Source organism: Patiria miniata, unplaced genomic scaffold (assembly GCF_015706575.1).
Source record: "Patiria miniata isolate m_02_andy unplaced genomic scaffold, ASM1570657v1 HiC_scaffold_29, whole genome shotgun sequence".
Lineage (NCBI taxonomy): Eukaryota > Metazoa > Echinodermata > Asteroidea > Valvatida > Asterinidae > Patiria > Patiria miniata.
The window spans coordinates 25,247,204-25,275,191 of NW_024037068.1; the positions used below are offsets into that span (position 1 = coordinate 25,247,204).

The 27,988-nt window shown below is 42.7% G+C and overlaps 2 protein-coding genes across 3 annotated transcripts; both read left to right on the forward strand.

Annotated features, from left to right (window-relative positions):
* Positions 1 to 3,215: 3,215 nt before the first annotated feature.
* Positions 3,216 to 5,936, forward strand: LOC119735314 (multidrug resistance-associated protein 4-like). The gene is made up of 4 exons (XM_038209013.1): positions 3,216 to 3,793; positions 5,063 to 5,173; positions 5,410 to 5,530; positions 5,856 to 5,936. Exons 1-4 carry the CDS (start codon positions 3,621 to 3,623, stop codon positions 5,934 to 5,936), a joined length of 486 nt encoding a protein of 161 aa, XP_038064941.1. The 5' UTR covers positions 3,216 to 3,620.
* Positions 5,937 to 6,773: 837 nt separating this feature from the next.
* LOC119735725 (multidrug resistance-associated protein 4-like) lies at positions 6,774 to 27,814 on the forward strand. Of its 2 annotated transcripts, XM_038209624.1 has the most exons (25): positions 6,774 to 6,977; positions 7,500 to 7,589; positions 8,462 to 8,625; positions 9,107 to 9,169; positions 13,742 to 13,804; positions 14,217 to 14,466; positions 14,916 to 15,266; positions 16,304 to 16,393; positions 17,353 to 17,544; positions 17,859 to 18,040; positions 18,137 to 18,233; positions 18,525 to 18,698; positions 18,819 to 18,956; positions 20,330 to 20,416; positions 21,313 to 21,517; positions 21,888 to 21,967; positions 22,166 to 22,316; positions 22,831 to 23,061; positions 23,888 to 23,994; positions 24,465 to 24,656; positions 25,052 to 25,207; positions 25,436 to 25,525; positions 25,869 to 26,041; positions 26,464 to 26,569; positions 26,773 to 27,814. In XM_038209624.1, exons 1-25 carry the CDS (start codon positions 6,777 to 6,779, stop codon positions 26,929 to 26,931), a joined length of 3,792 nt encoding a protein of 1,263 aa, XP_038065552.1. In that variant the 5' UTR covers positions 6,774 to 6,776; the 3' UTR covers positions 26,932 to 27,814. The 2 variants fall into 2 exon arrangements, with proteins under 2 accessions (XP_038065552.1, XP_038065551.1); XM_038209623.1 differs by lacking the exon at positions 20,330 to 20,416 and having other exon boundaries at positions 6,777 to 6,977.
* Positions 27,815 to 27,988: the final 174 nt, after the last annotated feature.

Below are 27,988 nucleotides of genomic sequence, written 5' to 3' on the forward strand. Positions count from 1 at the left end.
GGGGGGGGGGGGGGGGCTAGGGGGGCTGTAGCCCCCCAAAAATTGTGTCTAGCCCCAAAAAATAAGTTCCGTAAAAAAAAAAAAAACATTAGCAAAAAGAAGGATTGTGATGTACATGCGAACGGTCTCCCGCTAAAGAAGAAATAGCCCTGACAAGGGTGCATTAGTTAATTTAGTGTGAATGATTTTAGGATTTTATTGACGCTCCCCATTGAAAATATGGCATGAGCTCCCTATTGATTTTCGGAGGCCTTAGTGTCTGGAAAAAATAACCAGTCAACATTTCAGCACGCCTCCCTGAACAAAATTCTGGATCCACCGTGCTAGCCCCCCAAAAATATTGGTTCTAGAACCGCGCCTGATTATAAAGTAAGTATGGGTAAATGTGCAGGTATGGTGTATAGTTATCTTACATGAAAAATAGTTTAGAGAAGAGACCAGCTGTCTTAATAGGATGTGGCGGTCTTCTGACTCCGGAGGGTGCTTTGACGGGTTCGTCCTCAGTCTGCGTCGAATCTGGAACTTGGTTAGGGTTGCTGTCGTGACCCGACGTTTTGGACAATCCGCCGTCATTATGGGCCGCCATGACGGTTCTGGAAATATAATATGGAGTGAATAAATTATTGTCTATTGTGTCAGAATATAGGTGCTTGTTCTTACAGCTATTTTGTTGCAGTGACACGTACTTGCCGAACGATAAGGTCACCGATGCGTGTACACGTGTGTTTCCCAAAATACAAAGTTCGAGTGTGTCCATTGGACCAAAGAACAATAGAGTATATATGATTTGGGTCCAGGGTACAAAATCAGTAATGAAATGGACATTACGGCCTGAAATTCCCAGCATGTATTGGCATACCCATCTTGTGGCATAACCACAGACGTATGTCAAGTCGTGTCTAATCAAGGCCCGGCACGGCACACGTTGTGTATGTGGTACATAATACACACATTACCAATACACAAATGTTGTTTCTCACCGCTGTGCGGCTGGATCACAGCTCGATTTTTCGGAGACAAAACTGTGACCACCGAAATTCGTTCTTGCATGGTTTTCGCAAGAATCAAACAGAAACGCCCAGCTTTTAAAGGTTGGTGATTATTATTTCAAAACGATATTTCTAGTAAATATAATAAGGGAATAAATGTGTGCTCCGGAGGTTTTTATCACTCTGTTTAATACCACTTAGAGTCTGGGTGCTGATAATTACCCGAGCCGGAGGCGAGGGTAATTATCAGCACCCTGACTCTAAGTGGTTTTAAACAGAGTGATAAATACCGACGGAGTACATATTTATTCCCATTCATAAATACCTTTTCGGTAAAAAAAATCATATAATTCGTTCAAAACATCCCGATTTTGTTCAAAAAATTCACTTTATGCTTTTTGAAACATCCCTCCTGCAAAATAATGGAGTGTTCAGCTGGCGAGTAGGATGAAAACAACCCTTTTATGGAGATTGACGCGCGCGTATCATGTTCTACGCGATGTCGCGCAGAACGCACCTGGCGCGTTGCGTTTTGAATTTAGAACTATAAAATTCTAACTCCCTGGTAGTGTTGCGCATGCCTACGTGAGGATTGTGAACGTTCAACCAATGAAACGATAAGAGGCACTGGATTTTTAGGAGTCCACATTTTATTGTGACACTGGAAAAGTGTTTAAGACCAGCTAGCCATGTCTTTATCATCCGTTTAATACCGGCCACGTGACGGGCTCTCGACCAATAGACCGCTTGCAGACGCGTTCGATAATCGACGCGCGAAGGCGCGCGACGCCATGTTGTGGGACAGGCGTATATCTATCCACGCACATTTTGTCCCATAACATGGCGTCGCTCACCTGAGCGCGTCAATTATCGAACGCGTCTGCAAGCGGTCTATAGGAATGGCTAAACTGTCTGAGGTTTTTATGAATTTCGTTTAAAAGGGTACTGCGTCCTGAAATCCCCAAAAATGTCATGCTTTGAATTGTTTGAATATCATATTTCAAACATTGAAAAGGAAAGTTGAACAAGGTTGAAAAGGAAACCAACTAATAATGTCTTACCGTTCCCAAGAAAAAAACCAACAAACACAAACTACGGTTTTTTTACATCGGACAAGACGGAGTATAAAACGTGTTTCCTGTCGTTTTCATACAATGTACGATACACGTTTGGTGTGTCTGGTATTCCACACTTACCCAACGCCGTGCTTACGAACAGCAGTGACCAATCACCAATGCACGGCACGGTATGTGATTTCTTACACATCCGCAAAACGCAAACCCTTCCGGATGGAATCACAACTAGCACGAACAGCCCGACTTTTTGGGGTCGCAAAAGAGGACCCGAAAGTCACAATAACACAATAAGACTACAACAGCGCCCAGTTTTTTTTAAAGGATAGTTGTGTGGTTGTTTTACTTTTAAATCTCGGTATTAGACACCCTTAATCATAAGGAAGAGCTTGAATTTTGCGATGAAAGAATCCAACCCAAATAATTGTATCTCAGAAATTGATAAAAATAAATATATATAACCATTACATTTAATCAACGCGATTCAGAAAACCGAATGATACATTTTCTGGATTCGTAAATTAAATGATTTGGAATGCCACAACTTGTGTTGTTTAGTCTTTCAGCTTGTTGAAAAGCGCCACCAAGATAGAATCATCAATATCTACCAAGTAGAATCATCAATCACTACCAAACTTATGAGACACGACGCGTAACAGACCGAAATGGACTTCTATATCCCATGTAGAAAAATAACTGATCTGATAAAAAGAGCTTATAATACTTCTGAAAAGGATGGTTGAGAAAGATGATCACATGCAACTTTCTGCACAGCTCAAAGCAAGTTGCGTCGATGCATAAGCTTTTGCGGCTGAAGGCCAATCCGAGCACGTTATAGCAATGGTATCACGAATGCCCCCCCTTCCGTGGCAAAATCGTGTGATAGCTGTTCAAGTAATCCATCACAGAGCAATTGCTGAGTACAATAGCGTGCACAATGGTTTTTCCATTGTAGGTGCCCTCATGAGTGTACAGCTACTGATCACGTGCAAGAATTCGTCGAAAAATTCTTTAAAGAAGTCGTAATTAAGTTTCGTTTGAAAACAACAGGGGGCGCAATTCATATTCAAAGGTGAGTCACATAAGTGACTTCCCGCCTCGAAACCATACCAACATCATTGGCTGGTAGTGTACCAGGGGCTGATGGGGGCGCTGTTCAGAACCGACAGTTATGCACAACTACCAAAGTTTTGCCTTTCTCGGGAACGGTAAGACATAAAGCTTTGTTTCCTTTTCAACCATACGTTTTAAAAATAGTTGAAGTTAACTTTCCGGAACATGAAATATTCGGGGATTTCAGACCGTAATGTCCCTTTAATTATCAATTTTATACTCTGGACCAAAGTCCTGGATACATCATTGTGCATATGTCAACTGTATTACACTTGAACTCTGTATTATGGGAAACGTAAGTGTACACGTATTGGTTACCTTATCTTTGTGCAATAACACCAAGGGAACGTACGTTTCACTGCAAAGAATAACTGTTACCAACAAGCACCACTACTGCTACAATATACAATAATAATTATTCGCATGTCATATTGCAAGCACCGTCATGGCGGCCCATAACGTCGACGTTTCGTCCAAAACATCGGGTTACGACATCAAACCTAGACATGTTTCAGATTTCGCGCAGACTGAGGATGAGCCCGTCAAAGCCCCCTCCGGAGTCAGAAGACCGCCACACCCCATGAAGACAGCTGGTCTCTTCTCAAAATTAGTATTCTTGTAAGATAAGTTATGCACCCTTTTATACCTGCACATACACCACATCAGGCCATCAGCCTGGGGGTTTGGTCGGTATCAAATCAGGACATAAATTATTATAGTGAGCATGCGCAAGGTGTACCGCCCTTAGAGTGGTAACAAGCATTTTGATGGACATTTTGAGAAAAAAGGTGATAACACCCAAAAGCTGCCACCGCTGCAATGCTATGACATATTTTCCAACTCCGGAGGTGAATACATTGCCAAAAATCGCTATGACGAATATTCCCCTCATTTGATACCGGTGGCCAAAACAATGGACCGAGGCTGATGGCCTACGTATCCCGTAGGCCTGCACAATGACGCGCCACTTCATTTCGTACAGTGTTTTTCTGTTACCGTAAACTGTAACCTTTAGTCAGTTAGTGAATGTGATTCTGAAGTGGAGTTTGTTTCTACCGATTTGCTTTAACATACTGGGGCATTTTGTGTTTTGTTGAAAATCTTAAGCGTATTTTTTTTAAGTTAAAAACCTTTTCAGCAATTTTCTGGTATAAAATACATATTTATAAGCAAATTATACATAACAATTTTTTGACGATATATCTTCTGATCTGTATCTGTATGGTTACGTTGCAGAAACCTATTCAGGCATTATCGCAATGGAGTATAGGTACTCAAGGCACTAGGAGTTATGTATATTATTAGATGAATGAAGTACATGAGAAATATGAGACCCATTATGTAGCACCTTATAAGGGTTTACAAGGCGCTGCGGCCACTGTCAGGACGGGGCGAACCCCTTCTCTTAGTGACAAGTTTTAATGGGTTCTTTAACGTGCATTACACAACACACGGGACCTACGGCTTTATGTCCCATCCGAAGGATGAAGCAGGAATGGTTAAGTGCCTTGCTTAAGGGCACAAGTGTCCGCCGGCGGGCTTGACCCACGTCACTGTTGCCTCTGAAACACCAGAATATGAGTCCGGTGTTCTTAACCGCTAGGCCATGACACTCCACTGATTTTTTTTTCTGTCTAAAACCATCATAACTGTAAGTCTTAGACAATCCGCCAGGAACAATTACCCTTCCGTTTTGATATGCTAGTTGCTGCTGCCTTGATTTGCATTTCACTGAGAAAAAAAAAAACATTCAGTAATTCTACATGGAAAGTAAGCAAATACTAAATCAAACACAAAGTGCGCATTAAATACTGACACAATCACGTATTGTAATGTTCATAACCTCCTTTGCTTTCAATTCCATACATAATCATTTTCTTCTTGAAGCTGGATGTTTAATTTCTTCCGTCGAGGCTACAAGAGACCTCTTGTTGAAACAGACTTGTATGACGTTCTGCCTGACGACTCCGCTGTTATTGTGGTCGGTAAACTCGAGAGGTAAAGTATGTGCCAGTGCAATACCCTATCACAAAATAAAATGTATGCAACAAAGTGTCAATAGTCTTTGAGCACACTAAGGACTTTCAGATCAATGACAATAATATGAACAAGTACATCTACATCTGACTAACTATGGAGAGTGAAAACAATATGATATTTTACTATTGTAAATCTTAATTGTATGTTACCGTGGGTATGTCAAGTATGATCTTTGGAATCCCTTCTCCATGCAGGGAGTGGAATAAAGAAATTAAGAAAAGTGAAGCCACGGGAAAGCCTTCGTCTCTTCGATGGGCGTTGCTTAGAGCTTTTGGCTGGCATTACATGATACATGGCTTGCCTGCATTCATTGAGGTAACCAAAACCATCTGTTTAGTGTGAATTATTGCACTAGAGATCTGTGGAACTTTTTCAAAAGAAAATAAATGAATATAAAACCGACTCGAAAACGGTCACCAGAAAGTAGAAGTTGTTTTCATGGACGTCGCCAGGATTTTTTTCCTAGAGGGAGGTGGGGGGGGGGGAGTATTTTTCCCCAAAACGTCTTTCGTTTTCTCGACATATTCTTTTTACCGAGCTCGGTCAAGGGAACATTCACCCTAACAGCCCCCATGAAATTAACAGCAACATTTTTGTTCTTGTTTCCTTGTCCCCTCTTTCATCACTTATTGCTTAACAGACGGCATATTTTGCCCGTTTCAAAGCTGACCTGTCCACACTCAAATGCCTTGTCCCTGGAGCAGTGTGCCGAGTCCACTGAACGGTCAAACCAAGGTTTGTCGTTTGGATATCGAGTCACTTTTTTCTTTGAAATGCACAGCTCCTCACACAACTTGATGTAGTCCATTGTGAACTCTGCACATTCATCCAAATCAGCTGCACTTTCTGTAAATAAGACCGATTCAGTTCAAGCAAAACATGCATGCAGTCGCTGAATACCCTCATATGTCCACCTTGGAACAAGGCATTCATCTGGTTTCTGGCGTTTAAGCTGTTGCTTATGTGCTGGAACCAGGAGTTCCACATTATAGTCTGAGTTGCCAAAAGGGGCTCGCTTCAGCGATCTGCAGGCTCCCTTAATTGTTGTACAACAATGGTCCAGGATTATATTTTGGCAAGTTGCACAATCCACATGTTAATAGTACTTGGGTAAACCCTTCTTAAGGTTACAATGATTGGAATCCCCGGGGACAATGAAAATGATGGAGCACAATTTCTACAGCGATTTATGAACTGTATTCACTTTGAGGTAGGTATCGCTGCTAATACGATGATGGTTGCCGTGGCCAAAGGGCCGATGGATAATCAACGATATTTTCCTTAAAAATGGCAGCGGGGATTCCGCAAAAAAAAGAAGAAGTTATAATCCACCCCTACAATTTGTTGTCAGGAATGGGTCTTGTGTTTGTACATGTTTGAATACAAATCACTACGGACAATATTAAATGCTGTTTACATTATAAGAAACTTTTAAAAGGTTGTTTCAACAATAAATCGTAAATTCGTATATTCAACCCGTGTTTCGTTTATTCTGATATCTGTCTTACTTCTCATACATGTATTTTGGATGTGGTTATTATCACATTAGGTCGTCTTTAAGATGGCCCAGCCAGTGATGCTGAGTCGTCTTGTTCTGTACTTCTCCACGGACCTCGTGTCGACCACGGAAGCCTACTTGCAAGCATTGGGCATGTCCTTGTCTTCCCTGCTCATACTTATAGCCAGCCATTTTTGCTACTTCGGCTATTGGATCACAGGAATGAGGCTAAGGACGGCCTGCTCGGGTCTCATCTTCAGAAAGGTGATTCAAGATTTCAAGTAGGAAATTGGAGCATGGGGTGAAACCAACATGGAGTAAATCCAGCATGGTGTAATACCCTATAAGGCCTACCGTTCAATCAGTATAAGGTACTAATCCTCCTGCTATTTAAGAGGTCACAAACGGTCAAAATGTTTCTATCTCACCTCCTGGCATACTGTGTACAGACCAACGGGGGTTGACTAAAATTGACCCAAGTAATAGCAAGGTTCACAATGCATGTTTTCATTGGAGGGCTAAGGTGACAATACAAACCAAAACCCCATCATGTTGTCAAATACAAAAGATGACAGCACCAGTAACAAAAAACGCGCCCATACGTAGCAAACTCAGAGCACAGGATTACTCCAGCGATGCGTATTCATTCAATTAGTAATCTCAGCAAGGATATCTTAAGCACGATATGATATTGGTAAGAGGATCCTCGCAGTATTCTCACATTTTTATGTCCTTATAAAGTACAAGTGTTATAGCTAATACTTTTTTCCCTTCTCAATATTGCAGGCCTTAAGACTCAGCAACCTAGCTTTAGGAGAAACGACAATCGGTCAACTGGTCAACATCTTATCCAATGACGTCAACAGATTCGATTTGGTAGGTGCCCCCCCCCCAAAAAAAAAAAAAAATCAAAAAAACGCGTGTGACTGCCAGTGGGACTTACAATTATCCACGATACTCCATAGTGGAAACTGTTTGTGTTGTAAAACTGTGGTGACAAATTGAGCAGAAATTGAATCCTCTGATAATTATTTGGGTGTGACCAATATATCAACTTGATACTGTAAAGAACACTTTGGAACCAATGTGATGCGAAGTGATGCAGCGAAGCTCGTCCGTCGTGCAATACTTGATTCACAGAGTATTCATTGAATTACATTTTTTGTTTCATGCAAGTAATGAATTTTAATTATCAACTCATTTGCGTATTCTCTTTAATGAGCAGTGCAGGCAAAGAAAACCTATTTTATACCCAAAATTACCCAGGTGCTATCCGAGAGTGTCGACGAAATGTATTCGAAAATCCTCCCGTTTCGGTCAAGTGACACTAACGGCTACGTACTACCCCTTATATTCATCAGAAATAGTCAGAATATTTTGGTCTGGTAAGCAGACTAAAAGCCGTCGATCATAGGTACTATCGGACTATAGGTGTTGCTCTTCATGGCATAACAATGCCGACAATCGCGCGACGTTCAAAAAACACTCGTGAAAAAAATGTTGTTGGACAGGATAAATTATCCTTACTTGTTGGCTACACCACTTCGATGAGACATTGTGTGAGCATTTAATGTAACATTCTGACTGTTAACCAGGTACTGTGTCATCGTGCACCAGATGTAATAGCAACTCTAAAGTCAAAACGGATATCAATCGATCAACCCCAATCGATCCCACATACTTTCCCCATTTCGTATGTCAGAAGTTGCTTAATAATGAATCAAGCTGCCTCGTCTCCTTCTTGTTAGGCTTTCCGGCTCCTCCACTACCTCTGGATAGCTCCTCTACAGCTGACTATCGTGGTCGCCCTAGCCTGGAGAGAGATCGGAGTGTCTTGCCTTGCCGGGACTTCCATTTTGATCTTCATGGCACCCCTCCAAATTTACATTGGGAAACTAGCTTCCAAATTTAGGTAATCCTGGGTGCATTCAGAAACCTATCGTGATATCCCTTTTGACTTATTCTTGGGTAAACTGTCGATCAGATAACCATTGGGATAATGTTTGCTTATAAACGGCAGTTTTAGACCCCCCGTTTCAATTGGTATTTTAGCAGTGTCAAATATTGCCTTGAGAATGCTCGCTATTACTAGCATAGTACCATTAATCACCACTCGGTGCAACAGCTATTACACTACCACTACACCTGACTACACCTTTCAGTATAATATGGTACCAATGTCTTCGAAGTAAGCAATTGTCTGGTATGTGCATATTTTGTTATACAAACCCTATACATAGTGAAATGTTTTGTTATAGAAACCAATAACTTCATACTCTACTAACCTCCAATGCATGAGGAGTGTTTCTTTTTTTCATTTGAAACTGCAAACGACCTCAATAAAGTCCCCAGATCTTTGCAGAAAAGTTTATATTGTGCTTTCTCCCTTTCAGATCCAAAACGGCCTTGTTGTCGGATGCAAGGATCCGCATCATGAATGAAGTGATATCTGGCATATAGTCAAGTTCACTATGTCCAGATATTGAACTTCGTTAACTTTTTTGGGGGATTTGCAAACCTATACATTTTTGGAATCTGTGTGGTGTAGGCAATCAGAAAACCAATGTTTACAATTTGCCGGAAGCATGCATGGCGGCCATCTTGGATTTTCAAAATGGCCGCCTTCAAAATGGGTGTTTCTCAATATCTCAGCATCCAGGTGGCCTAGAGTCATGATTTTAACGGCTAAACATACATTTTCAGGGGTGAAGAAGCCAGTGGTACAAAGTAAAATAAGCTAAACATAACCACCAAGCGGCCATCTTGGATTTTCAAAATGGCTGCCTTGAAAATTGGTGTTTCTCAATATCTCAGCATCCAGGTTTCCTAGAGTAATGCTTTTAACGGCTAAACATACATTTTCAGGGGTGAGGAACAAAGCAGATTTTCATGTTCATTCCATTATAATACATTTTTTAAATGGCTCAAAGATTCTACATGTAGCAAGTCAAACCTCTAGCATGTCTAGGCAGCTTCTTGGACAACTTCAATATCATGATAGCATGACAAAATAAGTGTGGTATAACAAAATCTTTGTTATATAGCAGAATCTTTACACATCATCATCATCACTGTCACTGGTCGGCAACATGTCATTCCTAGAGTCCTCATCATTCTGGCACTGGGTGCTGCACTGGCAGAGGTCTGTGCATGATAAGTACTTGGACGTGCAAGAGCATCGAGATGTTGAACAGTCTGCTCTGCACTGGCATCTCACCATCTCAATGATGGCCTTGGGGGCTGGGAGGACCTTAGTTGTGATTGGCTTCACCTGATCAGCTGCTGTGTCCTTGTAGAAGCCATGCTGCAGCGGATCCAGGAACTGCTGCTGAGCAATGCTTGCCTGGCCCCATACTGTGGCCTGGATCTGGACTCGGTGGATGTGCTGCTTGAGAGCACCAAGGGTGGGAGGCAGCTTGTCACTTTCAGCCATATGCTTGCAGAAAAGATGCCATCGCAGCTCAGGGATGCTCGCAATCTGGATGCCCTTTGGCGCGTATGCAGCACAGACGAATGTAGCCAGCGTTGACAGCAGCTCTTCAGTGACTTCAGCGGCATCTGAAAGCATCTGCAGAGCATTGATGACTACACCGCCTGCTTTGATGTAGACTTTCAGCCAGGTTGCCTTTCCTATGCGAGAGAACCTCCCAGTGTTGTCTGCCCCCGTGAATGCGTGGAAGGCTGGCAAAGCCTTTGCTCTTTCTGGACCTAGATCTGTCCATATTGGCTGCACTTGGACCACTCCGGAAGCCATTGACATGGACGTGTTTCTCAGCAGAAGGTCATAATGTGCTACGACCAGCACCAGAACATCAGTGTCTGGGGAGAAGACCACCAACTCTACATCAGGTGGGTTTCTCTGTGATGCCAGCACTGCATGATAGATTAGCAGCGTGTCCGCCTCTTCGTGATTGTTGTCCTCGATTAGCAGCTCGCTATTGCTCCTAGTACGTCCTGCGGCAGATGCGATAACCAGCTTTGACGAGTCTTGGTTGTACTCCAGGTTTTTTGCTGCCAGATACTCAGTCAGATCAGCCTCCGTTTTGTCGTGGGAAAGGAACCGGCTCATTGGGATGTGCTTGATGCTGGTGTCATCTCTGATCTGATTTTGGATCGGATCCTTCCCTTGTCTCCGTTTCTCCCTTGTGGTACTCTTCAGGGAATCAGCCTTGTATGTGTCAAACACCAGAATGATCTCATCTGGTTGATGTCTCGGTTTGACCTGGCAAGGACCATCAGCCTTCCGTACAGATCCTTGGTCTCCTTCAGATCTACAGTATTGTCTCTGAGTTTCACACTGGTTTTCTTGTTGCCAGACATGAACATCTTGTTGTTGTGTTTCTTCACTGGTGCCCAGAGGCTGACTTCCCCATTGATTCGCTCTGACATTGCCAAAGAGGCGACAACCCATCCCAGCTGTGTCAGCTGATATGAGCAAGAGACTCCCACCTCGTTGATGGTGAGTTCAAGAGTCAGTTTGATGTGGAAGCTGGCAAGGTCACAGAGCACCATGACCTTAGACCAAGTGCAGTCAAGAGGGAGCATGACGCAATTGACAAGATCAAGGCTGCGATCCTGAGTCATGGCAATCCATTTGCTATTGAAGGTGACCAGCTGCACAATCTGATCACCCATGCCTACATCCCAGACGAGTATGTGCCACAGATCCTGAACATTGGTGTCACTGGGCAGAAGTTGTATCAAGAGTACGTGTCAGAGCGAATCAATGGGGAAGTCAGCCATCGGCAACTATGAGTTCACGTTGACACCAAGGGCACTGTTTGCTGCAAACGGGGCAATGCTACCATGTACTGACAAGGCAAAGTTGATCCACCTCCTTGAGAAGCTCGGAACAGCAGAACCACCCAATGAAGATCAGCAGCAGCAGCTGCACGATGCAAGTGTTCTGCAGCGCGATGCAGTGGATCCAGAAACAATAGACTGCACACCCACTGAAGATCCTCATCGAAGTCGAAAAATTGCACTGGTGGACGGTATGGTGGTCGTGCAGAAGCTAACAAAGAAACCAGCCACGGTAGTGACAGTCAAAGACCTCAGTGAATGCTTCAATACCGGACTGATGTCTCTCACAAGAGACTGTGATGAGATCATTCTGGTGTTTGACACATACAAGGCTGATTCCCTGAAGAGTACCACAAGGGAGAAACGGAGACAAGGGAAGGATCCGATCCAATATCAGATCAGAGATGACACCAGCATCAAGCACATCCCGGTTCCTTTCCCACGACAAAACGAAGGCTGATCTGACTGAGTTTCTGGCAGCAAAAAACCTGGAGTACAACCAAGACTCGTCAAAGCTGGTTATCGCATCTGCCGCAGGACGTACTAGGAGCAATAGCGAGCTGCTAATCGAGGACAACAATCACGAAGAGGCGGACACGCTGCTAATCTATCATGCAGTGCTGGCATCACAGAGGAACCCACCTGATGCAGAGTTGGTGGTCTTCTCCCCAGACACTGATGTTCTGGTGCTGGTCGTAGCACATTATGACCTTCTGCTGAGAAACACGTCCATGTCAATGGCTTCCGGAGTGGTCCAAGTGCAGCCAATATGGACAGATCTAGGTCCAGAAAGAGCAAAGGCTTTGCCAGCCTTCCACGCATTCACGGGGGCAGACAACACTGGGAGGTTCTCTCGCATAGGAAAGACAACCTGGCTGAAAGTCTACCTCAAAGCAGGCGGAGTAGTCATCAATGCTCTGCAGATGCTTTCAGATGCCGCTGAAGTCACTGAAGAGCTGCTGTCAACGCTGGCTACATTCGTCTGTGCTGCATACGCGCCAAAGGGCATCCAGATTGCGAGCATCCCTGAGCTGCGATGGCATCTTTTCTGCAAGCATATGGCTGAAAGTGACAAGCTGCCTCCCACCCTTGGTGCTCTCAAGCAGCACATCCACCGAGTCCAGATCCAGGCCACAGTATGGGGCCAGGCAAGCATTGCTCAGCAGCAGTTCCTGGATCCGCTGCAGCATGGCTTCTACAAGGACACAGCAGCTGATCAGGTGAAGCCAATCACAACTAAGGTCCTCCCAGCCCCCAAGGCCATCATTGAGATGGTGAGATGCCAGTGCAGAGCAGACTGTTCAACATCTCGATGCTCTTGCAGGTCCAAGAACTTATCATGCACAGACCTCTGCCAGTGCAGCACCCAGTGCCAGAATGATGAGGACTCTAGGAATGACATGTTGCCGACCAGTGACAGTGATGATGATGATGTGTAAAGATTCTGCTATATAACAAAGATTTTGTTATACCACACTTATTTTGTCATGCTATCACGATATTGAAGTTGTCCAAGAAGCTGCCTAGACATGCTAGAGGTTTGACTTGCTACATGTAGAAGTTTTGAGCCATTTAAAAAATGTATTATAATGGAATGAACATGAAAATCTGCTTTGTAATTATGTTTAGCTGAGTTTACTTTGTACCACTGGCTTCCTCACCCCTGAAAATGTATGTTTAGCCGTTAAAAGCATTACTCTAGGAAACCTGGATGCTGAGATATTGAGAAACACCAATTTTCAAGGCAGCCATTTTGAAAATCCAAGATGGCCGCTTGGTGGTTATGTTTAGCTTATTTTACTTTGTACCACTGGCTTCCTCACCCCTGAAAATGTATGTTTAGCCGTTAAAATCATGACTCTGGGCCACCTTGATGCTGAGATATTGAGAAACACCCATTTTGAAGGCGGCCATTTTGAAAATCCAAGATGGCCGCTTCGTGGTTATGTTTAGCTTATTTTACTTTGTACCACTGGCTTCTTCACCCCTGAAAATGTATGTTTAGCCGTTAAAATCATGACTCTAGGCCACCTGGATGCTGAGATATTGAGAAACACCCATTTTGAAGGCGGCCATTTTGAAAATCCAAGATGGCCGCCATGCATGCTTCCGGCAAATTGTAAACATTGGTTTTCTGATTGCTTGTACCACACAGATTCCAAAAATGTATAGGTTTGCAAATCCCCCAAAAAAGTTAACGAAATTACACAGTGAACTTGACTAATACGCGTCATCAAGATATACGCGTGGGAACATTCGTTTGGAAAACTGGTCGCCGAAAGCCGAGCGTAAGTTGAATTCCCTCTTCCAAGATTTGCTCAGAGCAATGGCAGATCCACAACCAAATTTCGGGGGCAAAGAGGTGTGCGTAACTGGTGGCTTGCGAGGAAGATTTTAATTCATTTCCTCAAAAATAAGATGGATATGAGGGATTAAAGTCAATGAGCTTACCTGTTGACAAGGCTTGTTTTCAACTGTCTGTGGCCTCTGGCTGCTGTGAGGAGCCCTTTCGGCCTTTGCCAATTCCTGTCAGTTCAGGTGATTATTTAGAACTGGCAGACCTACCGAGTACACACTCGGTAGGTGTTCAAATTCACGATGGTCAGACGATTGGCAAATAAACCGGTTTTCCCAAATGAGTACTCTGCAGAATAAAAAGCATGGTTTTTCGTACATAGTTTTGCTTCTTTCTGTCTACAGAAAGGAGGTACGAAAGATTTTACACAGTGCCTATTTGCACGCAATAATTGGAGCCCTCCGGTTCGATGGCGCTCTGTTGACGACATTCATCACATTCATTGTCTACGCCTCTCTGGGAAATCCTGTCACGCCCTCTAAGGTCTTCCCCGTGCTCGCACTGTTCTACAGCGCCAGGATTTGCCTGTCCAACAATTTCCCATTCGCGATCATGCACGGGTCGGAGGGACTCGTCTCCATTCGAAGGATTCAGGTGAGAATTGCAAAGAGAAAATCCTCACGCCGGCGAATTAAGACTATAATGAACCGAGTCTCAATAAATGAAGCTCAACTTTCTAAATTGTCGAGTTCCCAAAGTGTTCCCCGTCATTGGTGGTTGTTGGCTTCCAACCGTTCAGAGTACTTGACTCCATTCAAAGACTTCGGGTGATAAAGACCTTGATGAACAGTTACACTTGAGATAATTACAGTAGACTCTTAATAAAAACAATGTTAATACAGATTCATGTTATACATGTGTTACAACCATAAGCCTTTGGTCGCGGCTGTTAAAATTATCTGCACGGTGAACAGGACCCGCATTCTAGTAAATACAACACTCTGAATTACATGTAACACACCCTAGGTCCGGCGTGGTATGCTGTATACAAAAGAAGGTGTCTTTCATAGTGTCTATAGTTATACTTGTTTGCTTCTGACCAGATGTTTTTGCTGATGGATGAGCTGCAGAGACACGTAAACGAGCCTAATACGGACGTCATGGATGATATTTTCCTGGAAGAGCAAACGGCCCTATTGGACGAGATCAAAGCAGATGATACCTTAAAGAATGATAAGTTGGACATTTCAGAGCATCCAGAGAGCGCACAAACAAACAGAACGAATAGTGTGATTGAGTCTGCGGACAATGGTGAGTTGGTTGACTACCTTAGAACTGCCGTAAGCGAGGAAGAGGAACCAGTCGAGACTAATCCTCATGCGAACAAGCTCAATACTGGGACAGACGTACGGGCCCAAATTGTCGTGGAGAATATGTACGGATCTTGGAACAAGGTAGAGTTGCCTTTAGTAATAATTATAATATTGTCGATAATCATACACGTCGGGAAACATTCATATAGACTTGTGCACTGAAAAATAATTCGCTTTTTCCCACCCCTAACCCCAATTTCCCTCAGAGTAATGCCTTTTTTGTATTTTTTTACTAATTGGAACATGAGCAATCGATCCAGTGTGTTTGCGACACTGAAATATTGCCTCTCAATAGGAGCTGAGGCATTTAAAAGACGTTGAAATTCCACACGTCTCCTAATGGTAAACCTCCCACGCTGAAGTGTGGACCTAAATGGTATAATTGCGATAGTATTACTAGCAACCCCAATAGGTGGACACTTCATAGACTTGTGCACAAAATTACCCTAGCCCTAACCTTAGCCCTAACCTTAAACCCTCAACCTTAAGCCATAAACCCTATCCCTAGCACTGGTCCAAATGGCGATTTTAGGGAATAGGGCGACAGTACTTGATCTGTCGCCCTTATTAGTTTCATCGCCCTATTATACAAAAAGTCGACCCAACCAAGAAAATGTCCATATCACCATAACGGGTATTTATAAAGCGCACGTATCCACCAGTAAGGCGCTACATCATTATTATCCTGCTCGCTTGGCCAATGAAAGATTCCAAATACCATCAAAGCTCCACGTGGAGCATACAGCTCGATGCTGCCATTTAGGCGCAAAGCAGCCAAAATCTACCACTATAACAATCTCTACCCTCAAAAGTACCCATTTACTCCGGGATGGAAAAAAGCAATAATTGACAAAGTGCCTTGCCCAAGGGCACAAGCACCATAGCTGCAGGCTGGACTCGAACCCACAACATGCAGAAGTACCCGCAGACCACAAATTCAATGTCTCAGGCCAGGTGGAGACCACGGCACTGCAGTATCGCCATAACATTGTCCGATGGAACGATGGAAGTAAAATTCGTGTCATCGTTGTTTTTCCACGAATTCTTTATTCGATTCAAAGTAAAAATGTCGTGTAAAACACAGTCAGATATAAAATTATTTTTAACTCAATCAAAAGGACACCAGGAACACAGTGCTACAAGACGTCAGTTTCCGAATTCAACCAGGGGAGTTGCTTGCAGTCATTGGGCCTGTTGGGTGTGGCAAGGTGAGTAAACCAAATGATTCGAATCCGGTGAATCCTTTCTTAGACATATTGTGGTGGATTCTCCTCGAACCGGAGACCTACAAGCAGTCTAAAGGCTAAGGGATGCAAGTTCGTTTTGGTGAAAGTTTACCACCGAAAGAACTGATTGGCTAACTCTGCCTAAATAAGTCAAATAGGCACTGCATGACACCTGGATTCGGACCACAACAATGGAAATATAGTTAATTGAATCAACAATTGCCTTTTTGGATAATGGATAATGAATTTCACATGACCTGATTGAGCTTCTTGGATAAATCAATTTATTACTCCGACGTCCCGTTGATCCGACGTCCCAGTGGTCCGACGTCCCAGTGGTCCGACGTCCCATTGGTCCGACGTCCCATTGGTCCGACGTCCCATTGGTCCGTTGAAACATTACTGTGTAGTTCCACTGGTTCAGGTTGACTGACCCTAACCTAAACCCTTACCCTAACCCTAACCCTATGGGGCGTCGGACCAATGGGGCGTCGGGCCAATGGGACGTCGGACCAATAGGACGTCGGACCAATTGGACGTCAGACTATAGAGATGTCCCCTTTGCTCCACCCTGTGACATTGCTCACTGGGGAAAATTTCCCTACATTGCGCTAGTCTCCTAACCAGTCTACATGTGTGTCGCACTTTTGCCACATATTTACTTTACTCTTCATTTTGGTGTGTGTAGTTCAACTTTCAGTTTTTACAGGTGAGGTAAGCCGCTCACATCCTGTTTAAGTGGTTATGAGATGCTCGAAGTGTTCTCCTGTTCTCCAGATTCTCCACAATTTCTCTTGACTGGTAGAGTCAGTCAAAGACCGATTAGATAGTTATGATTGCACTCTTGTGTTAGGCCCCCGCTTGTAAAACGTCAATGAATACACGAAATGAACAGATGTAGGCGTCACAATCTCAAGTGTTTATTGTTTTCTTCCTGACAGTCTTCGCTTCTGGCTGCCTTACTGGGAGAGATACCTACTGTATCAGGAGTTAACACCCTGAATGGTCGGGTTGGCTACACGGCTCAACAGCCCTGGATCCTTTCTGGCTCGCTAAGAGACAACATCCTCTTCGGCAGCAAATACAAGCAGGCCAAGTACCAGCGAATCATTAAACATTGTGCGCTAACCAGAGTAAGTATGTTGGGAGCATTGAAAGTGGCGCTGTTCAATCGCTGGTGATGTTTGCATGACACTTCTTTGGTTTTCCAAATCTTGACTTCGTCTACAGTCTCTGTTCTAGGAGATTTGGGGGCAATTTCTTGAAAGATTTGAGAGACTTTATATTATGCCGCGTTTTGCTTGGGACAACATTGAACTATGTCATCCCGGGACAAAGGTTAAAGAAAACTCTCACGTTGTCTTGACAATTCAGGTTTATTGATAATTCCTAAGCCACAGATGAAAACTCGAGGCTGATACCAAAACTTGAGCTTCTTTTTTTACAGGATATCGAACTGCTTCCTGAAGGTGACCTGACGCTGGTTGGTGAGCGTGGTGTGACCCTTAGTGGAGGTCAGAGGGCAAGGGTTAGCCTCGCCAGGGCCTTGTACAGTGATGTCGATGTGTATCTACTAGATGATCCTCTGAGTGCAGTGGATCCGGCAGTTGGTAGACACCTCTTTGAAAAGTGAGAATATCTACAATAAAAAAAAACACCAAATCTACTTATTTTTAAAGAAACATTTCATTATCTTGAGACGTAACGGCCCTTTGTCTCCCATAGGTGCATTCTCCATGAAATGAGGGACAAAGCTGTGATCATTGTCACCCATCAGCTTCAATTCATTGACAAGGCTGACAAGATTCTCATCCTTCAGGAGGTAATTAAATAAAACGACCTCTAAAATATATTTTTTTGGGCAGCCGCCTTCATTTCGCAGTGTTTCCGGAGATAATCCTACATTAACTTAGTTCACATTATTTGAGGATATCCTCTTTGAGTAGCTGTATAAAGTGATAGTACATGCTGCAAAGCTGTATTGAGAATTATTATTTTATAGAATCAGTTCACTGCACGTTAATAACGTCAGTCTTGAAAGAAAAGAAATGACAACATTATTTTCTTCTGAAAGGTGGTTATTGTTTTAAGACATTTGTCTCTTGTCTGAAAGGGCAAGGTGGCTGGATACGGAACCTACAAAGAGCTGCAGGAAGACGGCATGGACTTTGCATCCCTTTTGAAGAAGAAATCTGAAGATGGTGATTACGATGGAGAGGATAAGCAGGATGTAAATCCTGAACGACTTGACGACAAGGTGTCCATCTGTTCAGATGACTCGGATGGGGTGCGTTTCTTTGGTTCATGCTCAAAAACTATTCGCAAGTGGATTCCTTCTAAGCATACAATCTAAATGGAATTCATTGATATGATATTACATAAAATGATGCATTATCTAATTGCTTAGGTTGAGACACCTGTTGGTATCGTCCCGGAGGAGATGGCGGCCGGCACTGTGGAGTGGATGGTGTACATCCGGTTCCTCGTAGCGGCTGCAGGGGTCCCCTTTGCGCTCGTCTGGGTCATTGTCGTAGTCGGTGCACAGGTAGATTCTAAATCGCCAGGATAAAAAAAGAAGAGCCTGCTTCTGCCGCCCCAAACTCAATACTAGTCGTGAGGTTTTTTTGTATAATCTGTTTACTTACTTTCATAAAGGAAGTCATTCTAAATCATAAGTAAGCTTGGAAATAATCTGTTGGCTTACTATGGTACACCGTTGATGGACAACATGGTTACCATTGATACTGTGGCGGGGATCTCCCCGGGCCAAACCTAAGTTCGTTGGGACCAAGTCTGACACCTATTAGAGTGTAGCTGATCTTCCCGAACGCAAGCTTTCCCAAGACGAGAGACCACTCAGAGCGACCTCAAGGCCTAGGGAGCAGGTCCGTTTTGGAGGAAATATACCGCCGATTATGATGATTGTGATTACCCACTGTTAATTGCACAATAAACCAACAACAAATACACCTGGACAACAGGATTGTCGGCACAACAAATATGAACGTAATTTATTATACAATAATCAAGAAATAGGCAGTAGTGATTGAGTTTTGATGGGGTTGTTAATTATCAGGGTCACTTAATTACACTTGGGAGTTAACTGACAGCTCAACTAAGCAGCAATGCGCACAGCTTGAACAATGCGCCCAATGTAAACAAGGCACTGCTAAGTCAACAATGTACACTACGGTAAACAATGCACACCAAGTCAGCAACGTTCACTCAGTAAACAATGTACACTAAGTAAACAATGCACACCAAGTTAGCAACGTTCACTCAGTAAACAATGTACCTAAGTAAACAATGCACACCAATGTAAATAACACACGCCAATGTAAATAACACACGCCAATGTAAGCAATGCACGCCAATGTAAGTAATACACGCTGTCAGCCTTAACCTGATTTACGCCTTACCCATGCAAGCTAGCGTCAGCATCGTTCCGTACATTCACTTGTACGGCTGCGCGTCAGCATCACACAGCGTAACTTCAGCACAGTCAGGGCCAGCGCCTTACACAGTGCGCGTCAGCATTACCTAAAACACAGAACGCGAGCAATACACGACCGTACCGTCCGCTGTCCACAGCACAACACCTTCGCGCGATCACGTGAATAGCCCTCACGTGAACAAGCATACGCCGTACAAACACATATGCATGCACTAAACCTATGGGCCTTAGGCAACCAATAGCGTACGCGCATTCAGCCACTAGGCTCTTACGCTCCGCCCAGTCACCAACACACAGTGAATTTACGTTAGTGCAATAGGGATGACGTTGTAAATAAACTAGCTATAAGTCCCTACACTTTCCGTTACAATACTGTGTTTGTTTGAAAATAACAAACATAAACGGCATTCTATAGAATTGGCTCATCTAGGCTACAGTTTCTGCTTCTCTGCTTTTGGTTTAAGGCATTGCTTTCTTACGCGGATGTCTGGCTAGCGATGTGGACAAACGAAGAAGAGAACGATCTGGTGGACAGAAATATTACCAGTCAGGTTGGTTGACGGTTAGGATCAGTATCAGGAAAGGTATGGCGTACCTAGGCATTTACTAAAGTGCACTTGATCAGTCCAGTCCAGTCCAGTTCACTTCACTTCACTTCAATTCAATATTACATTTATTTCCATACTAAAAAATAACATAATAGAAAGCAGAATACAATATTGTGGAGGCACAATCCTAATAAGCCAAGGCTTGTAGCGGAGTGCCTTTAGAAACGAGAACAAAGACATGAAATAATCAAATAGTTAGTTAATTAAGTCAAAGACAAAGATAAACAAGGGGACAAAGTATTCTGACCAGAACTTAGATCAAGAAAAATGACTGGGGAAAAAAACCCATAAAAATAGCGAAAAGAGATGGCAACGCTGGAGAACAAACCAAAGGAGGAAAAAAAAACAATCTATGCTTCATATTGGGAGATAAGATACTCTTTGAAGGAGTTCTTAAAAGAGCCCATGGAGGTTTTGGACTTGATTGGTCAATGCTATTCAAAAGACTGGGACCGTAGAAGCGAAGTGTGTTCTTGTACTGAGATGTGCGCGTGGAAGGTATGTATAGGTTGGTGTGTGATCTACTCAAGATACGTGCAGTTACATTGAAAAGGACAGGAGTTTTGAAAGCTAGCGAGTAGGCGCAAACTTTAATTCTGGGTTTTTTTTTTTTTTTTAACTTGATCCCCCAAGAGTTCAACTGTCTGTGCAGACTACTCACGAAAGCAAGGGCGCTCGAAGAACGTAGCGATGACATTGAATGCAATTCCAATCAGGCCTGAAAAAGTGATTATTGTAACAAACGATTACTCAAATGTTAGTAATGTGACAGGTAACACCTCCAAAAACGCTTGGCCTAGCTTACTGTGTTTTTTTTTTTCATTTTGTCCTCTTTGCAGTATTATCAGGACGGTACGGAGTACGGCAACCGGTCATACTACGTCAGAATATACGCCATCTTGTGTGGAGCTACCACCGCCGCCTCGTTTCTTCGGGCCTTTCTGTTCTATCATGTCTTTGTTACGGCATCAAAGGCTCTTCACAACCAGATGTTTGACGCTATCATCAGAGCGCCCATGCAGTTTTTTGATACAAATTCCGTGGGTGAGACACTGTCATAATCAATCACCGCGTTGGTCAAGTGCACTCGGTATCCTTGAAGGCAATGAGAGGTTCATGTTTTTGTAGTTTACATTTAAACAAAGAATTTTGTGCGTTATATATGTACATCATCGAGGCCATGAGTTTGTTCAATCATACTGCAGGGCCTGCACACATACCCACATCACAGTTGGATGGATCATTATTAGACATTCGTGTGCACCGAATGGGCACGTGATCTGATTCGGGCTCTACGCCAACCTCGAAGGGGTTCATGGGAGATCTTTGATACCACATATTGCCTGCACGGTGGCAAAATGTAAACATCCTGCCACTAATGCATGGACCCGATGGATGTATATTTTGGTTCCAGGTCGGATTCTGAATCGCTTTGCTAAGGATATCGGCTACATGGATGACGTTTTGCCATCCACATTCACCGAATTCCTTGAGGTAAAGTACACATTACACAAACAATATTATCTGTATATTAAAAAAAAAAAAGTTGCCTTCTAATGACAATTTCTAACCAATTGTATTTACTTAAATATTGATTCTCTGAGTATCTTGACAAGTCAATCAAAATACCTGATGGTCAATGCCTCCCTTTCCTGTTGTTAATTAATGTCATTGTTTCATCTTCTTCTCCAGCTTTCTTTAGGTGCGATTGCAACTGTCATCGTGATCTCCATCTTCAATCCTTTTTGCCTCGCTTTCACATTGCCGATCGCAGTCGTCTTTCACTTCACAAGGAAGTACTACCTAGCCTCCTCTCGAGACGTTAAAAGATTAGAAGGAAAAGGTAGGCCAGTCTTGAACGTTGAAATGCATGATCACAAGACCACATGTAAAATGATGTACAATGGAGAAAATACCTCTGACACAGTTAGTAACGTATCCAACAGGGGGAGAAGGCGCAGGAAGGAGCAGGAAGGAGCATTTCCCTTTGAACTTTTGCTTACTTTTTAAAGAAAACAAATACTACATTTACGCTCCATTTTAAATTTCCAGATAATTTTGAGCTTCGTTTTCAGCAAAATTATGTACGCCCCTTTAGATTAAATATACCATTTGCTCCTTTAAACAAAATTGGGGCCGTTAATTATTTTCTTTTCAGAAACATTACCTGTTTTGTCCCATGGACCCAAACCTGTTTGTTACGGCAATAGTTACTCACAGTTCTTGATGTAGCTTGTCACTAAACCTGATATTCTTTGCTGATGAACTCGTGAGGACTTCAGACATCAAACAAATTTTCAGTTGCGTCTTGTTAATGCGATATTTTGACCGTTAGTTATCATGTGCACCTGTTTCAGCTCGCAGTCCGGTATTCTCCCACCTGTCAGCCACCCTGACTGGTCTGAGTACCGTCCGCGCCTTCAAGGCTCAGCAGCGATTCACCGCGGACTTTGACGGGTACCTGGACGGCCACACTAGGGCATGGTTCCTATTCCTGTCCGCGACTCGATGGTTCGGTATTCAGCTGGATTTCTTGTGTGTATTAGTTATCACCGGAGTCAGTTTGACCTGCATCTTTGCCGCAGATCGTAAGTTAGTAACTACACCTATTATATCAGCCCAGTAAACAGAAGATAATGACATTTAATAATGAGTACACAAGTTTTGCCCGACTATATCGTGAACTTACAGTGCCTCAATCGTTTGTTGATTCGGATAACAATTTACGAACTTTTAAGAGGAATTCATTCAAGTGTGTAGGCAATTGGTATGTTGGCTAACATTTGAGAGTAAATCCGACTTTATAGGACAAATTAACCTGATATAAATCAAGACAATACAGCAGTTGAGGACAATTTCAATATTGATTCTTTTTTTGACTCTTTTGGGGTAAAACTAAACAAAAATGCTTCAAATGTGCTAAGGATTTGCATATACATGTACAATGGCTATTATACACATGTGTATGTACACTGCTCATGTGGATGCGTGTTTGCACAAGTGACACGTGTACAAATACCGACACTGTCACCCAAATGAGCACATTTGAAGAAAAAAAAAATACTGTTACCAGGTAAACCCATTATTGTTCGGAATGTAGGGCTTAGACCAATCTACTAACTATTAGGGACAAAGTAATTAAAGAGATGTTAGTCCTTACTTCGTCTTCAAGCTTTGCGCATCCTTTTAATTACAAGAGGTACCATCTAAGAATTGAGCTGACCGCCATCTTGGATTCACCTATAACAGCTTTAGGTAATTAGTAATGATCAAAAGAGAGGGCTATTTCACTTTAGAAGGCGTAGCAGATATGCTACATACAGCCACATGTGATGAATTTGGTATATTATTGGTTTGAACAAATTGCCAAAGTCCGTGTAGCGGATAACCTGGTTCGATATGTTTTCCCCAAAGTTCTTGATCTCAACTCTGGCATTGTCGGTCTCTCCTTGATCTATGCCATGAGTCTCATGGGGGAGTTCCAGTGGGCGGTGCGACAGAGTGCAGAGTTAGAAAACCAGGTACGTCCGTACAGTATTCCCTCTTCCCAACGCCATTCTTCTGGCTATGGCTTTTTTCACCCTGTCTCTTTGCCAGCACTAAAGCTGTCGACACAAAGTTTATCCCGTGCATTTGGACAAGACCCAAGTCAGATGCGAGACGATCAGCAATCATGGTGATATCATGGTCAGCTATCATGGTCAGCAGAGAGATGTCAGAGGAGGTGATAAACTACAGTATTAATCTGGCGACCAACGTTTAGTTTGATTTAGTGGCAAGATTTCATTTCAAAGCGGGACACTTCCAAAGTCGATGCATGCAATTGGGATGAGCTCAAGTGCGTCTATGCAGGACTCGACAACATTTGAGCGTTTCATCAGAATTCAGTCTGTTTTGACGTCAGAATATTTTGTCGACAGTACAAGCTGAATTTTTTTTAAGGATATCTGTGTCATCATACACTGACACTCTGTCATTTATGTACATTCAGATGACTTCAGTGGAGCGTGTTTGCCAGTATATCGATATCAAACCGGAGGCACCGTTGCAAACCGATCACATGCCACCTCCAGACTGGCCACAAGATGGCGGCATTACGCTCCAAGACGTCTCTCTGAGATACAGTGATGATGGGCCATTGGTACTACGCGAAATTAACTGCGCCATCAGGCCAACAGAAAAGGTGAGACTACATGTCCATGTATGCAAACGAAGGTTCTACTTTACATGCAAAAAAATGCGCGTCAGAATCAGGCATCAGACGAGGGATTGGAAGAAGGAAGAATCTACATGTACTTTCCGATGTGATCGATAACCTCAGTCCTATCAATCTTCTTTTTTGTTTTTTTTATTGTGTTATTATTAAATAAGGGTAAGAACGTGTACCAGCATGAATTTTCAAGGAAGGTTGGATAAATTTTCTCTCAGGATTACTCAAGACTTCCATCAACTGTAGCTTAGTTTAAGATTAACCGGTTGGAACACATTTGTGTAGAGTGAATTCGACCAAGTTATACCAAGAACAATTTCGAAGGCTTAAAAAAGCCGTCCTTTCACCCATCATATCGTGGCTTTCAGGTGGGCATCGTAGGCCGGACAGGAGCCGGCAAGAGCTCTCTAATGACAGTACTGATGAGACTGGCTGAGCCCACAGGTACCATAATGATAGACGGTATCAACACAGCTCTGATAGGACTGCATGACCTCCGCAAGAAAGTCTCATTCATCCCACAGGTAATTAAGCCCTTTAACTTAGCAAACTGTACATTATTGTGTTAACAAAAGCGAAATAATCTTCTCGAGTAGGCTGCAGCATGTGTTTTGCTAGTTTTCTGGGACATGTTAAAGATTAGTTCTTTGTTAACGTCAAACATAATGTGTACCTATAAACATTTAAGAATAGTTCATGATATCGTAGAAGCATTTTTCGTGTAACCTTGTTTTGTTTCTCCATGCCCAAAGGACCCAGTTCTATTCAGTGGAACACTTCGCAAGAACCTGGATCCTTTCAGTGGGCACTCGGATTCTGATATATGGAGGGCTTTTGAAGAGGTATGTTTTGTGTTCTGCTGTTGACTATACTCTGTTTATTCATTCAGACTTGTGAGATGACACAACACATATAATTGCAGCTGTTCAATGTTCCTTTTTTCTCGCACATAGCTGTCGCTTGGTATCAATTTCAGCAGTTGATAGTCTAAAAGTGTGAACCTACTAATTAATTATTCTAAGGTTTCCATCGTTGATGGTTTTACACGCAACGGGGCTTAATTGCTGTTACAAATCTTGCAACAGACAAATCTCTGGAAGATGGGGAATCTTAGAAAACTAGAAGAGGCTACCTGTGGATATGATATCCACTCTTACGAGCGCCTTTTTGTGTCCCAAATTAAAGGTTGAGTTGAAACCAGCGATTGAGGAGCTACCGGACAAGTTGGAGGCAGTCTTGACCGAGGGAGGCACTAATTTCAGTGTGGGTCAGAGGCAGCTACTGTGCCTGGCTAGGGCTATCCTACGCAAGAACAAGATCCTCATAGTGGACGAAGCCACAGCCAACGTGGACATCAGGTGAGTGTACATGCTTAGAAATTATCGAGCAACAGCAACTCCCGCTTTAATTAAATAAATGGTATTATCCACATGGTTAATTATACAGACAATCCGATAACCCGAACATAAACCACTGGAGCTTTACTCTAACCCTGAAACAAATCTAGGAAAGACCACTTCATTACCGTGTTCCTATCTTGCACCAGCACCTGTTTTACAGGGTACATGTTGAGTTGAAGAGCTGAGTCATTTTTCTCTGCGGGTATAGACGCATACCATTTATGGTCAAAGTGATATAATCTGCGGTTGTTTTAGTTCTGATGGAAAATTAAAGACGGCAAAACCCTCAGTCATATTTGGCAGCAGTTTGAAGTGATCTTAATATTGTCATATAAATAATGAAGTTTCTATTATATTATTTATTTCATTCAATCAAACAGAACTGACCGTTTGATTCAAGCAACCATCAGACGGCGGTTCAAACACTGCACAGTTCTGACAATAGCTCATCGTCTCAACACAATCATGGATTCGGACAAAGTTATGGTAAGATTAAATGTTATGTAAGATTTTATTATAATCGAGTTCTGATTGACCAAGTACAAAAAGTGTTCTTACATTAGTAATTCATTGTGAGGTGATGTGTCGTATTTATCTATCCTAAATATTTTCTTAAATCATTAATACATTCAGAAAGTGATGTATTTTAATTCCCCAGGTGATCATTCAGTCTTGTTGCTGTTTTTCAGGTGCTTGACGCAGGGCAGCTCATCGAGTTTGACGAGCCTTACGTTCTGCTTCAGAAGGAAGACGGTATCTTCAGCAAGATGGTGCAAGAGACAGGCAAGGCAGAGGCAGTCAAACTCCTGCAGATCGCCAGAAAGACATCAACGACCCTGAAGACGTAGACAAACCCATGTATCCCTTGACAAATTTGACATCAACAAACAATTAATGTTAGATTCACAGTGAAACTGAAAAAAAAACACGAGATGTGAACGAATTTGATCGGCGAGAAGATTGTATTGTCTTCAATAAGGACGTTTGTCGTATTTGAACTTCTGGATTGTGGTAGGGTTTGGTAGAGGCGTTTGAGAATGAACAATGCCCCATAAGCGATAGTTCCAGGGAATAGTAAACTGTGTTGTTGTAGCTGAACGAGTGATGCGTGATGGTCTGTATTGTTGGCTGAAATCTGACATGTAAACTGGTGAGGGTCCATGAATTGTTTGAAGGCAAAGCAAGAATAGTTGAAGCGATAAGCGGTCATTAATATGTAGCCAATTCAGTTACTTCAATACGTGTGTATAATCATTTTTGTATAAATGCCTGAGACAGTATAAAACAAGAACGTTTAAAACCGGCTCGGGCCCTGGTCGCCGATATTGTCACTCACCTTCCATCAGGGCCGTTGTACGCGTCCATGCCCCAATTCGGATTTAAAAAGTATCTTAAGTTAACCTTATTAATTAATATATGCAAAACGGTACTAATGTTCATTGAAAAATAGCATGCTTAGTGTTATATCAACATAAATCAATGTATCAATGAATACATTTACATGTATTCCCTTCAAAAATAATATTGTAATTCGTACTTTTGCATTGAAAGGGTTTATCTTCGAGACAAAAGCCGTACCCAATTGTCACCTTTTTTCCTTGTCATGTAGTTCAGCCTTTGTGGAAATCATGTTATTCTTCAGCGTTTGTTTACGATATTGTTGTGTTTTCATCTTTGTATTTTAATTGGTGTGTTATTTTATCCCAAATTACTACTCTTTGTATTTTTGTGTAAATCATGTAATTCAGCCTTTGCGCTGCCACATCGATTTCTGTGAAATAACCATTATCAATTTAATTCAATTCAACATCTTTAAAAGTATTATTATTGATTTTGTTATTAAATAAGTAAGATATGAATACATGTCATCCTTGCATCGTCATTATTTGTCGGCTACGGTGCTGC